At 40.1% G+C, this 12,810-nt stretch overlaps 1 protein-coding gene across 1 annotated transcript in view; it reads left to right on the forward strand.

Annotated features, from left to right (window-relative positions):
- The window catches only part of LOC118329935 (AP-3 complex subunit beta-2), a 35,190-nt gene that overhangs the window by 15,647 nt on the left and 6,733 nt on the right, over nt 1-12,810 (forward strand). The window contains exons 14-25 of the mRNA XM_035664288.1: nt 319-428; nt 607-783; nt 1,466-1,652; nt 2,279-2,397; nt 6,790-6,904; nt 7,784-7,961; nt 8,268-8,430; nt 8,624-8,711; nt 8,919-9,028; nt 10,422-10,650; nt 11,070-11,154; nt 11,426-11,523. Coding sequence (XP_035520181.1) covers nt 319-428; nt 607-783; nt 1,466-1,652; nt 2,279-2,397; nt 6,790-6,904; nt 7,784-7,961; nt 8,268-8,430; nt 8,624-8,711; nt 8,919-9,028; nt 10,422-10,650; nt 11,070-11,154; nt 11,426-11,523 — 1,659 coding nt within the window. The remainder of the gene's footprint in view (nt 1-318; nt 429-606; nt 784-1,465; nt 1,653-2,278; nt 2,398-6,789; nt 6,905-7,783; nt 7,962-8,267; nt 8,431-8,623; nt 8,712-8,918; nt 9,029-10,421; nt 10,651-11,069; nt 11,155-11,425; nt 11,524-12,810) is intronic.

The following is a 12,810-nucleotide window of genomic DNA, read 5'->3' on the forward strand; positions in this document are numbered from 1 at the left end:
ATGTACAGTAGCAGTATCGCATATTTGGTTAATAGGGTAATTTAATCAGTTCATTTGTAGATAATCAAACAATTTGAAGCAGAAGATAACATGTTTTAGAAGATTAGATAAGACAGAGATTTCACGTACCTAAATAATTTAATTTAACTTTAAAAGTAATTTAACTAAGTCAACTTTTTAACAAATAATAAGTAAAAATGGAGAACCTGTTTCAGAGAATAAATAAGGGACTGAATTTGAACTGCATTCATTTTAGTAACTCACTCAATTCACTGTTCATTTGTGATTTCAATGAGCGACTCTCCTCCTGTTGTACAGAGTTAGTCGTAGCCGAGTCTGTGGTGGTTATTAAGAAGCTGCTGCAGATGCAACCGGAGAAGCACAGCGACATCATAAAGCACATGGCGAAACTAACGGACAACATCCAGGTGAGGGTTTCACTCACAAAGTGCTGTCATTGTCTGGCTTTAGAGCTTCTGGTTACAGGAAACAAGAGTTGTACTTTATGTTTTTACTGTTTTTGCTTGTAAAAGATCGTGGGCCCTGTCTAGTACCAGTAAAAGAGGTATGTACACAACATTTTAATTTAATTTGCATTGTTCTCAGGTGCCGATGGCGCGGGCCAGTATACTCTGGCTGATTGGGGAATACTGTGAGCATGTACCTAAGATTGCCCCGGATGTCCTGAGAAAGATGGCCAAGTCATTCACTAACGAGGAGGACATTGTTAAGCTACAAATCATCAATTTGGCTGCCAAGCTCTATCTCACCAACTCCAAACAGGTATGAATGGCATGTTTTTCTATCACTACTATTTTAAAAGATGAATGACTTAATAGTATTTGCAGTGCTACCAAGATTCAGTGCAGAAACAGACATATAAATTGTAATAATTGTGATATACCAGGCTAGCTCGGGCTCAAGGAATAAAACACAGTTTCAATTATTCCTGTACTCCACTACAATACAGCAGAAAACGGAAATACTCAAGTTAAGTACAAATACCTTGAATATTGTACTTAAGTACAGTACTTGAGTGAATGTGCTTAGTTTCTTTCCACTAGCACAGCAACCACCTAGCAACCCTCTATCAACGACTCAGAACACCATAGCAACCACCTAGCAATCCTCTATCAATGACTCAGAACCCCATAGCAACCACCTAGCAACCCTCTATCAGCTACTACTACTAAAAGTGTGAATCCTGCTCGTACCACAAAGCGTCTCTCCAGCCAACGGATGTTTTTTACACAAAGAAAGAAATAACTTTGTGAGGCCAAAATTAAGAATTTGTCATATACGGCGTTTGACCAAGTTCATAAAGTTTCTCCTCACTCAACAACTCTCAAGCACCCATCCACAAACACAGCCACACACACACACACACACACACACATCAGATAATGGGTATTCTTGTTTGTACTGTCTTCATCCAACACGTCCTTCATATTCTTTCTTCTCGCAGACCAAACTGTTGACACAGTATGTTCTCAACTTGGCCAAGTACGACCAGAACTACGACATCCGAGATCGGGCGCGCTTCATTCGCCAGCTCATCGTACCCACCGAGAAGAGCGGAGCCCTCAGCAAGTACGCGAAGAAACTGTTCCTCGCCCTCAAACCTGCACCAGTCCTCGAGTCTCCATTTAAAGGTACTGAAGCCATTTTAAAATCCTCGGTTGATAACAGCTTAGAAAGAACTGAAAGCTAACACAGTCGCACTATAATTCTTCAGACAACCAATAAGAATTTCTTATCAACCCTTTTGGCCTAATAATGATGAGCGGTTGCAGCAGTGGCTGTGACTCACAGCTCATAGAGGCAAATCAGGTAATTTAAAACTCTTAACATCATCAAACATTGAACTCTGTCTTCCAGTCATAACTACTTCAAATCTGATGAGATGAGACAGATCTGCTTAGAAATCCTAAAAGAAATATGCTTATCACTCCAGAGCTTGCCTGAGCATCCATATATTTTTAGGTTTTTAAGTATCAAAGTAATCCAGTGATAGCTGTCCGTACATCTATGGATACATTGCAAGAGGGAGCAGCTACTAACTAATTTGACATACTTTTTATGTTGGCAATTTCCCAAATGTAGGCCACAGCTAACTAACTAATTCCTACTTAAATCAACTGTACGTCCAAAAATTTGACCACGATTACCCCCAAATAAACAAATAATAAGAGGTGTAACAATGTAGCCTGGGTGTTTCATTTAACTCTGTTTGCCCGTGCAGATTTACATTCACGGTTCCTTTTTTGTGCTTTTGCAGATCGAGACCACTTCCAGTTGGGTTCATTGTCCCACTTGCTGAATGCCAAGGCTGGCGGCTACCAGGAGTTGCCTGACTGGCCTGAAGCCGCCCCAGACCCCTCCGTGCGCAACGTGGAGGTGAAGGATTCTGTGCGTGCAGTGGGAACAGTAACATTCAGAGACACAGGGGGCCTCTGGGATCTCCAGGGGCCCCAAAAGGTGGAGGGGAGCGAGTGTTGCTCCTGCCCCAGAGCAGTGCCTCAGAGGGGCTGCACAGAGTCACCAGAGCCTCACATCCAATATAACATTAACTCCAATATAACATTGATTCCTCTTTCACTAGCCATCTTTCATTCACTTACAGCTCATTAGCATTAACAGCTCATCTGTAACATACATCCTTCTCGGCCTCCATCCATATCCAAATGGATGGTTCTGTACTACTCACCCCCGCCCTCCATGGAGGAGAATGAGTCACAAAGGAGAAAAAAGGATTATAGCCTCTATTTAAAAACTTCTGATTCACAATGAAAACAGCCGGCGGTATTGAACTCCTCGCCCTCTCTGCTGCACTTGTTTCTGTTCGGCAGCAGCTCACTCGCCCCATCCAGGTGATTTTTCACCGATGTTTGACCCAATAGCACATGTGATACATGAGGGACCAGAATTAACAACAGCAGTAAACCACTTCCCTGTGGTCTCTGCTAGAGGTCGACCTAAGAGGGGGACTCGTTGATATTAGGCATCTGGAATCAATCTATTTAAATTTTCAAGTAGAAACACAACTTCTACTCTACTAGACTACAGCTGAACAAACTTTAATTTGATCTGAGGGTACACAATACATCATCCCAACTCACCAAATTCCCTCCTCTTCTTCTCCTTCACATTCAGCCCATGTGCCATCGGTTCATACCCAACAATGTGATCTAAATGAAGACATTAAATCAAAACTTGAGTGCGTCACTTCTTTGTCAAAATCAAAATTTTACTTTAAAACCACTTGATTTTAAAGTTCAGAAGTGACTGCAAGTCTTGATTTTGTCGTCATATTTGTTATAATTATTGCTAATATGGTGTTTTTTACTCACAGCTCAATGTCCCATACCCAGTGTTAACTTTTCATTTACTTGTGATGCAGATTTCAAGATGAGGCCACAGGTGCATTGAGTTTTTATTTAACAGGTGGTGCACAAGAGACAGGCTTGTAAACGACCATACCAGGAGTTTAGTACGTGATATGCTAAATAAGAAAATTAGTTATATTACTGTCGACCATCTTCCAATGCCTTTAAGCATTCACCTCTAATTTGATTCCCCACCTTCCAGACACATATTTGTTTCTTTTGCAGTGAGTTGAACCTTTATTGAGAAAGCAGATCCATCTCAGGGAACAATTTCTTACATTTATTGTATCAGAGTGAGTTTATATCATGTGATAATGCAGTTTTGAGCCGACACTGTTTTGAAAACTCTTCCTCAAGGTGCATTTAAAGAAGCTCCAAAATCTGATTGATTTTCTGACTACATACCTCATAACTTTAATTAGGTTTTCAATGCCATAACCCATTTTTACTTGTGTGTCTGGGAGGGATCAGATTACATTAGCTGTTGACGTCAGCTCACACACCAACATGAACTCTTTCCACACCTGTCTGAACACACACACACACACTTGCTGTATTTTGGTCTTTGCTTGCCGTTTTAAAACTGGAAAAACATGGCAGCTGGGCATTAAAAATTGGGTGTTTGGAGAGGCGATGGTTTATGCCTTTGCAGATAGGTCTTACATCTGGTGTGGATCAATTAATTCTCAGCTGGCGTTTTTCACTCTTAAATCTTGAGGCTAAAATTTAATCTGGATTTAAGAGGAACATGTATTTCAGCAGCAGCGCCTAAAATATTCTTTGGAAACGCACTGAATACACTGTGAAGGAGTGTTTTCAAAGTACTCCCTATTTGAAAATGCATTACCACGCAGTAATAATGTCAAAAAAATGAAACCACTGTGATCGGTCTGTCTAATACAGCATTTATTGCCAGCCAGGGCAATATGTTTACCCCAGGGAGTTTATCTGCAGTTTGCAGGAGGTGCATGGACAGGGAAATTGTATGAAAAGATATTTTTACCATATCCAGTTTAATGAAATAATTATTACCATTAAATAACATCCAGTAAAATCCACTCAAAATGACATTTAAACATGATGGATGGTGATGATGAAGGGATATTTGAACTCATCGGACAGATCTGTGGGGTCTCAAACACGACTCAGACATCTGACAGTCTTTCAAAGTGTATTCAACTGCATGAAAAACAATAGACAGCCTGGAAGGTGGGAATCTATAGATATATATTATAACATACATTAATTGTAGTTAAAGAGCACTAATAAGCAAAAACCTCTGGTATGGTCCTTGAAGTGAACTGAGCGTCCCTTTACATCCACTCATGTTGTGGGTTAAGAAGGGGTCAGTGGATCCTCTCTGACCGGCTCTCCCTCTGCACATTATGCACCTCCACAGATAGAGGAAGTCGTAACCACCAGCGAGGGGCGGATCGGCTTGCTAGGAGAATGGCGAGAGGTGCCCCCCTCCCTCAGTTTGGGAGTGCAGTGGTGTTTGTTTTTTTCCTCTCTTCATTTGATCTCTGTCTGCTTGTCAAAATGTAATAACCGATGATGGTCAAGTTGACGAGATAAGATTAATAAGATTTTACTCACCGAATCACTGCAGATTAACAAAGGGTAGACGCGACAGCCGTCTTTGTCCCAAGTGGGAAGAGATGATTCCTTATCCTCTTTAAAAACATGACGATTGTAGAATTGAAGATGTGGAATAAGAGCTGATGCTAAATCTTAAAGATGAAGCTGATTCGAGTAGCAAATGAAAACAGTGGAAAGGATTAGAAAACTTAGCTTGACAGTTCATGCTCTACCTTAGAAACAGAATTTAACAGCCTCAACTCAAGAGACACTTACTTGTGTGTCCTGGAGCTTTTGACCATATCCCATGGTCTTCGTCAGCGGGTGAAAGAACTGTTCTAGGTGTTTAAACTTTCCATTATATTATATAATTCTACCATTAGTCCGAGCACTTTAAGGACTCATAAGGTGAGATTGACATTTATATTTTTGACATTGAAAACTGCAGTTGATAAAACAATCTGCGCTCAAGGTCCACTTGCTCACTAATTCATACAAGAGGCCATATAAATGTCCAGAATAAAAGAAACGCCATCTGTTGACGCCACTGCATGCACTGTTTCCTCTTCTGCACCTGATTGGTCTCACGTGAAATTTGTGACACGGTTTGTAAATGTGTCACAAATGTTGTTGTGTGATACGGAGTGACGTGGTTTCCCTCTCCTGTTCCACCCCTTTCACTCTTCATTTAGCTCATTTTATTCCATACTAGTACAACATCCTGCTTTGTCACTGGTGAAGACATTTATACTAAATGCATTGTCCTGTATTGGCTTGACGTATTAGTAAGTAGTGAATGTTAATGTTGACTTTTTATTTCTTTATCTCAGTATATATTTAAGTATATAGAGTATAATTAAGTTATATTGGAGTGTATTCATTTTTATCAGAAGAAAACAAACACTTTCCTTTGATAATTTTATTAGCTATCTATTGCCAGATATTGTGGTAAATAAGTATACTGTGATGAAATCTGGGGTTTATTTTTGTCTCTGTGATATCAGCAACTGTTCTCACACGTCTTCTTTTTAGACCCAGAAAACCTTCCTGTGCCTGTTTCTCTCTTCCTTATCTCACCTACATCCCAATCTTTTTCTTTTCTACATCTGCCAGGTTTTTACGCTGCTTGAAAGAGTCACAACATTAACGAGTGTGAGTCAGTTAGTGGCAAAGAGCCCACCTTGAGCCTCAAACCCATATAGCGGCAAAACCCGAGTGCTTTTTGACACCCCGCCTAACGTAGTTGCTGTCCTGTGCTTAGCCCAGCCAAAGCTACCTAAAACACAGCACCCTCTTCCTCGGTCTCTACCATTAAAGAAGTGATTCTTTTAGCAGGGCGTGCGGTCCTCTGACACGTCGAGTTGCATTAGCAGCCTTGTGGGATTTAAACGGGGGTTGGGGATGTCTACACTCATTAGCTGATGGCTCTAGTTAATGAGTTTGGTCACAGAAAGAGCGAGACAGACAGGCGTGTGGGAGGATAGTCACCACTCCTCAAAGACATCACTTCTCTTAATGGAACTGCTCCTTGTATTTAAAGAAAGCCATTTCTGCAACTGGTCATGAAGGCATCACCTGGTGCTAACATCTATCTGTGCAAAACAAAACCTCCATACAAGCATTAGTGTCCGTACTGAAATTGTTCTCTGACTGTCAGATCTAAAAGCAGATCTGATGGCTGGCTTCATTTGGCTGCATCACGCCCAGGCAGAGGCATTCATGGCCATGCTACTGTAATCTGCCCACGTCTCTGCTTCTGTCTGAGGGGTATTTCACTGAAGCACAGCTGACGGCTTACTGTTTACACTTTTGCTTCCTCTGCCAGGTGCCCGAATGGACCAAATGCAGCAGCCGAGAGAAGAGAAAGGAGAAGAAAGTGGAGAAGCCGTTCTACTCGGACTCGGAGGGCGAGTCTGGGCCGACAGAGTCGGCTGACAGTGGTAACTTTAAGGGGCTGCTGGCTGCGTTGGTGCCATCACGTTCTTTAGTCAAATGAGTAGTGTCCACAACAGATGTGTTTGTGTGTGTGAGCATGAGATTTTTGCTGAAACACTGTGCAACCTACAGTGATGGTGGTACATGGTGGGGGATGGGCTTGGTGCGCTCAGGAGTTCAACAGGTCGTCCACTAATCAGAAGGTCGGCTGTTCGATGCTGTGCATTGGTGTATGGATGTATATGAGTGAATTAGTTTCCCTTTGTGATGGACCACGGTGTGAATGTGGCATGTTGTAAACAGCACTTTGTTAGTAGAGTCCATTTAGTATCATCTACTGAAGTAGTACTAATAGAAGTAGTATTTTAGTACTTATAAATAAAAGACATAGCAAAACATTAAATGTCAGTTTACATCTGATAGTCTAGTCTTTGTAAAGATAAAAAATAAACCTATACCTTTACTGATGTTAATACAAGCCATCCATGACTTGCACCAAACTCCAATTTCTGTCTTTAGTTATTTTTGTTTGTGCCTCAGGAACGACCTGAGAAACTTAAAATCTGTGAAAGTCAGTAGTGCCGCTTAATCTTTTTTATTCTAACTTGCCCCTGGAAAGAAAAAATGTGTCTGAGCCATTAATAATAAAAGGGTTAATAAAAAATTGATTTTTTTCATTGGTGAATGTCAAGGAGCAAATAATGACCTCACAGATAAAGAAGTTATATAAGAGGTGACTCTTGTGAGTGTGATCTTGATTCTTTCGAATGAGGAAAATTGTCTCGTGGTTCCTGTAAAGCTCTTGTGTTTGTCTCTGGAGGTGTTTGTATGTAAATATATGTCACTGGATATGTTGTTTACCCTCTGACCCTTTTCCCCGTCAGAGTCGGACTCTGCCAGCGGCTCGGAAAGCGCCAGCGCCAGCGAGGAGAGTGGATCGGGATCAGAGAGCGTAGAGAGCGAGGAAGGCTCTGAGTCTGAGGAAGAGGAGGAGGATGAGGAGGAAAAGAACAAGAAGAAGAAAAAGAAAGAATTGAAGAAGCCGGTGCAAGAAAGCGAAAGGTAGCACATGGACTGTTGTCATTGACACTGATGTAGATAAAAAGAGAACATGTGACTCCTTTTGAATTAAATTTTTGATCTTAATGTCTAAATTAATGTTAAATTTATGATCCTTAGATGCTGAGTCAAATATCTTTACTTTTTCACATGCCTTCATTTTATATTGAATGCTGTATTTGTGTGGTCACTTTACTCTCTTCTGGGTGCCCTCGTGCAGATCCTGTATAGTTTAATAAGTAGTTCTATTATACATCGCTTCTAATAATAACTCTGGGATTCTAATGGGAACTTTGCTTTCCTTTTCAGCGAGCAGAGCAGTGAAGAAGAAGAGAGGAAGCCCGAGAGGAAGAGTAAACAACGTAAGAGCGACTCAGAGTCTGAATCTGACGAAGAGGAGAGCGAGTCTGAAAGCAGCCAATCGGAGTCTGAAGACTCTGAGTCTGAGGCAGAAATCAAAAAGAAAAAAAAGGTATTGATACTGCGTCCACATTAATACAAGCAGGTGAAATCAGGACCTTATCTGTATCTGAATAAAACAAAAGTAAAACCAGTCTTCTTATGTTTGACTTTGAGCAAACATTCCTGTATTTGCTGCTCTACCTGCACACAGGAACATAAAAACCTACAACGATTCATGTCAGTTTTCTTTCATCTCCTTGCAGACACCTGAATCTAAACCTCCTTCCAAACCTGTCAAGAAAGAGAACAAGAAAGAAAAGAAAGAAATGTCTCTGCTCGACCTTGATGATTGTGAGTATTTCTGTCGCTGTACGCTTTCTGCTGTGAAAGCGAATATAAAAGTAATGGCGCTCACCTCAGTCAATGGACAAAGACGTTTGCAAACCATGTGATTATTTCCAAAAATCCCAATAACCAGTTATTCTGGTAATCAAGGAACTATAAGAAAAAACCTGATGAATGAATACAGTCAGGTCAAACCCTTGTCTCTCTTCCCAGTTGAACCTGCTCCTTCTCCTCAAGTCACACCCATCAACACCTTCCTATCCAACAGCCTTGTGACCGACCTGGAGGGACTGTCTTTGTCTGACACCGTTCTTTCCCCGGCAGTAAGTACTTTACCTTTCCTTCATCTTCCTGCTTAACATCTTAACTCTATTCTCGAAAAGATGATGCAATACAAGATAGATAGATACAATATACCATATACAACAATATTGAGTCCTTTATCCTCACTGCTACACTGTTGCCTACTTACCCAGACCTCCTCCTGTATTAGCATTTAGTTGTATGTGAATTTTGAATTTTTTTAGTGATGTATTTATGTTGGTTAAATGTTGTGTGTCTCTGTCAGTGGGGTATGTGAGCTCAGGAACAGTCTGTGTCAAGCCTGCTCAGATGTGTTGCAGAGCAACAGTCACAGTGCCAAACTAAAATGGATATTGCTGCAATAAATATTTAAAATGTTGACATTAGTGTCCTGTCTGTACCGACGGATTGAAAAAATATTGAAGGTGCCAGTTATTAAAGTCAAAATGTTAAAACTCTGTGAGCACCGTGAAATCCTCTAAACAGGATGAACCAGATAGTTCAAATGATGGAAAGGATCTGTTCATCCAAAGGCAAAAATAATGTATTCCAATATAAATAAGATCATCTCTCTTTGGTTTTGTCCGAATTATACCACTTCACCCTCAGTCACCCCAGTGTTGACTAGTTGTAAATAACTCTCCACACGACTGAAAGTCACAGATCAGAAACCATTTCCTAAGTCCAGTAGGAGAGAATCAGTAGGTTAAACAATTAAGCCACAACAATAACTTGTTATTCCAGCCAGGATTTGTATGTCAGGTAATGTTAAATGACTTGATTTGAAGTTGTTTGAGATCCTGAAGAAAATGCCTTCATAGTCTTACAGCCACTGTTTGTAGATACTGTGTTGCCTATATATGAGAGAAATGTAATAAGACCTTGAGCGGTGTACCTGCTGCGAATGGATGCCTGTTGCTTAGCTCCTGTTTTTCTTTTGCCTCTCAACTCAAGCGTAACGTTTGGACTATGTGTGGCTTCTGTTTTGTTCATGTACTATAAATTAGTAGCTGTACAACCAGGCTTGATAAGGTTGTTAGTAATAAACAAAGAGTATTGTGGAAAACCCAGTGCCAGCATGGCTGTGAGTTTATCTTTCTTACCACTTAACCAAGAAACACAGACCCAAACTAAATAAGTTTGTATGAACAAGTTTTAAAAAAGGGTATCATGTGACCTGGATTCCCCACTCACCACCAAGACCAAGAAAGTGAATGAAAAGATATTTGAACAAAGAAAGAAAGTCTAAACACTTCCTAACAAATCAATGTACCAATCAGTGCTAGTGTGAATACCTAAATGAGGATATTTACTAAATACAATGAAAAATGTAGCTGATGCTAACTGACATCAACCCTTTCTGAAATAAAGCTCTTAGCATTAACGATTCTTCATCACGTCCTCTGCCTGCAGACCATCGCTCCCTCCAGTGCACTGAAGAACTATGAGCTGCTGCACCGGATTACAGGGGAGGGTCTGTCGGTTGAATACTGCTTCAACCGACAGCCGTTCAGCCCTGACGCGAACATGGTGGCAGTGCAGATGCAGTTCACCAACAACGCCACCTCCGACACCAAGAACCTGCACATGGAGGACGTGAAGCTCCAGTCTGGGATGAGGGTCAAAGAGTTTCCAGAGATTGGTGAGTGACAGGCTGAAGGGGACTGAAGGGACATTAGTATTTATGTTGCTGTTATTAAAAACAAACCTAGCAGAAGCTGCAGTGTTACTTAGTAATTCCTATTGTTCTACCAGTAGTGGGGATAAAAATGTTATGTTATGTTATAAACTGTTATATTGGAGCTGTGTCCCCACCATTCACAATTGATTTGAACTTATTTGCCCACTCCAAACTGTCTTTCTTAGTATCCATACTGACCACACTTCTCCTTTTTGATCAAAACCTGTTTGGGGTTGGTATGTAGTAATGGAATTGGGATGTTCGATTTTTCTGTGAATCTCATGTAAGACACCACACAGTCGGCGGCGAAGGACACGTGTTTAATCTCAGATCAAAGAGTTGCTGACTTAAGAGGCGTTTTTGTTGCGGTGTGTTGACAGAGCTGCTGCCAGCAGGTGAGACGGCCGCAGCTGTGATGGGCATCGATTTCTGTGACTCAACACAAGCGGCGAACTTCCAGCTTTGGTGAGATGGATTCTGTGTTTTAGTGTTTCAGCACCCTGCAGTCCTCTAATAGAAGTACTGTGTGGAAATAGAAACATGACTGATGATGTAATGGAGATTTTTTTTAAATAAATTTGCTGAGTTTTGAAATAACACTCACTTCTGTAGGGGCATTTGTGCCCTGTGTGCAGCACCGAGGAAACAAAAAAAAACAGACAATATTATAACAAGTTCAGAAATTCCGCTGTTCTTTTAGAAAAATAATCAGAATTCCTGAAATGTCCCTTTTCAGCACTCACACCAAGAAATTCTTCGTCTCGATTCAGCCGCCTGTTGGGGAGCTGATGAGGCCCGTCTTCCTGACAGAGAACGAGTTTAAAAAGGAGCAAGGTGAGAGATAAAAGGAAATTAAATAACTCAATTAAGTAATATAGAATATAAAAACACAATGACTAAACTGCCATCACATGAAAACAAGTCTCTAAGAATGGGAAAGGGGAGTCAGCCACTACTGTGTGTTTATAATGTGTGGAAGTTGATATATAGTTTACTATTCATTTATTTAGTTTTTCCTTTATTGTCATTTATTATTTCAGAAAAGTAGTTTAATGTCCTGTAGGCACATACAGTATATGTAGTCCTTTTTTCCAGTATTTTACATATTGATCAAATCCTAATCTTAAAAAGATCAATTTCTCCTCACACGTTTTTTACTGACAATTGACATAAATGATAGCATCAATATAGGATCTTTTAATATTGTCCTGGTTTGTTTCAGTAAATCAGACCCTTGTTTGGAGGAAGCAGTGTGTTACATTTACAGAAGGAAAGAACAAAATCAGTTCACCTCTTCTCTCACAGTCATCATTTATTTTAAGATCTTTACCCCGTGATAAAAGCTGTGGATACTTTATGTCCATTATATGTTACCTTGAAATAAATGCCTGTAATTAGACAGGTGACATCACTCATACAGTTCATTTTTGCGCTTTTTTAAAAGTGTTTTTGTATTTAGAGCAACATTTAGTCCCGTTGTTTGTTTTGTATTCTTTTATCGTCGCCCTGTGATAATCACAGCAGTATACAGTCACATGAATAATCACTGTGTTGCATGATGTTTCTTTATTCCAATGGGAAGCCTTGATCACCTTTTAAACTGTTTGCTGCAGAATAGTTTCATCGTTGCAGAAGATTAAGGGTCCGTCTCAGTACCCACACTTGTGATATTAGTCCAATGGCTGTGTGAGATGTTTGCAGTAACCATCACATTGCCTGTTAAGACCTCCAGCCTGTTGAGGTTTATCACAGTTTCCACATATTGTACAAATAAAAACATACAGTAGTAATATGCTTAATAAACACATTAAATCGAATTATCCAAAAGCACATAGCTCTACTGAACTTAAAAGAAAGCTATTGTATCATTTTAAAGATTATGTTTCTGTAACATTTTTAAGGAATTAACATGTTTTTCAAAATGATTAATAATAAGAGAAGATAGAACTTGATTTATCCTGAGGGACATTGTGGTGCAATAGTTGCAGTAAAAGGTAGGAAAAAGTGCAAACAATGAAATATTATTAAGGTACAAATATAAAAATATCCGAAACAGGTATATGAAATATATGCAAAGCCAAATATATATAAAGGTTAATAGTAAGGATCATAAGTTGCTCA

The sequence above is a fragment of the Morone saxatilis genome, unplaced genomic scaffold, assembly GCF_004916995.1.
Source record: "Morone saxatilis isolate NCDOM2014 unplaced genomic scaffold, NCSU_SB_2.0 Contig2, whole genome shotgun sequence".
Taxonomy (NCBI): domain Eukaryota; kingdom Metazoa; phylum Chordata; class Actinopteri; family Moronidae; genus Morone; species Morone saxatilis.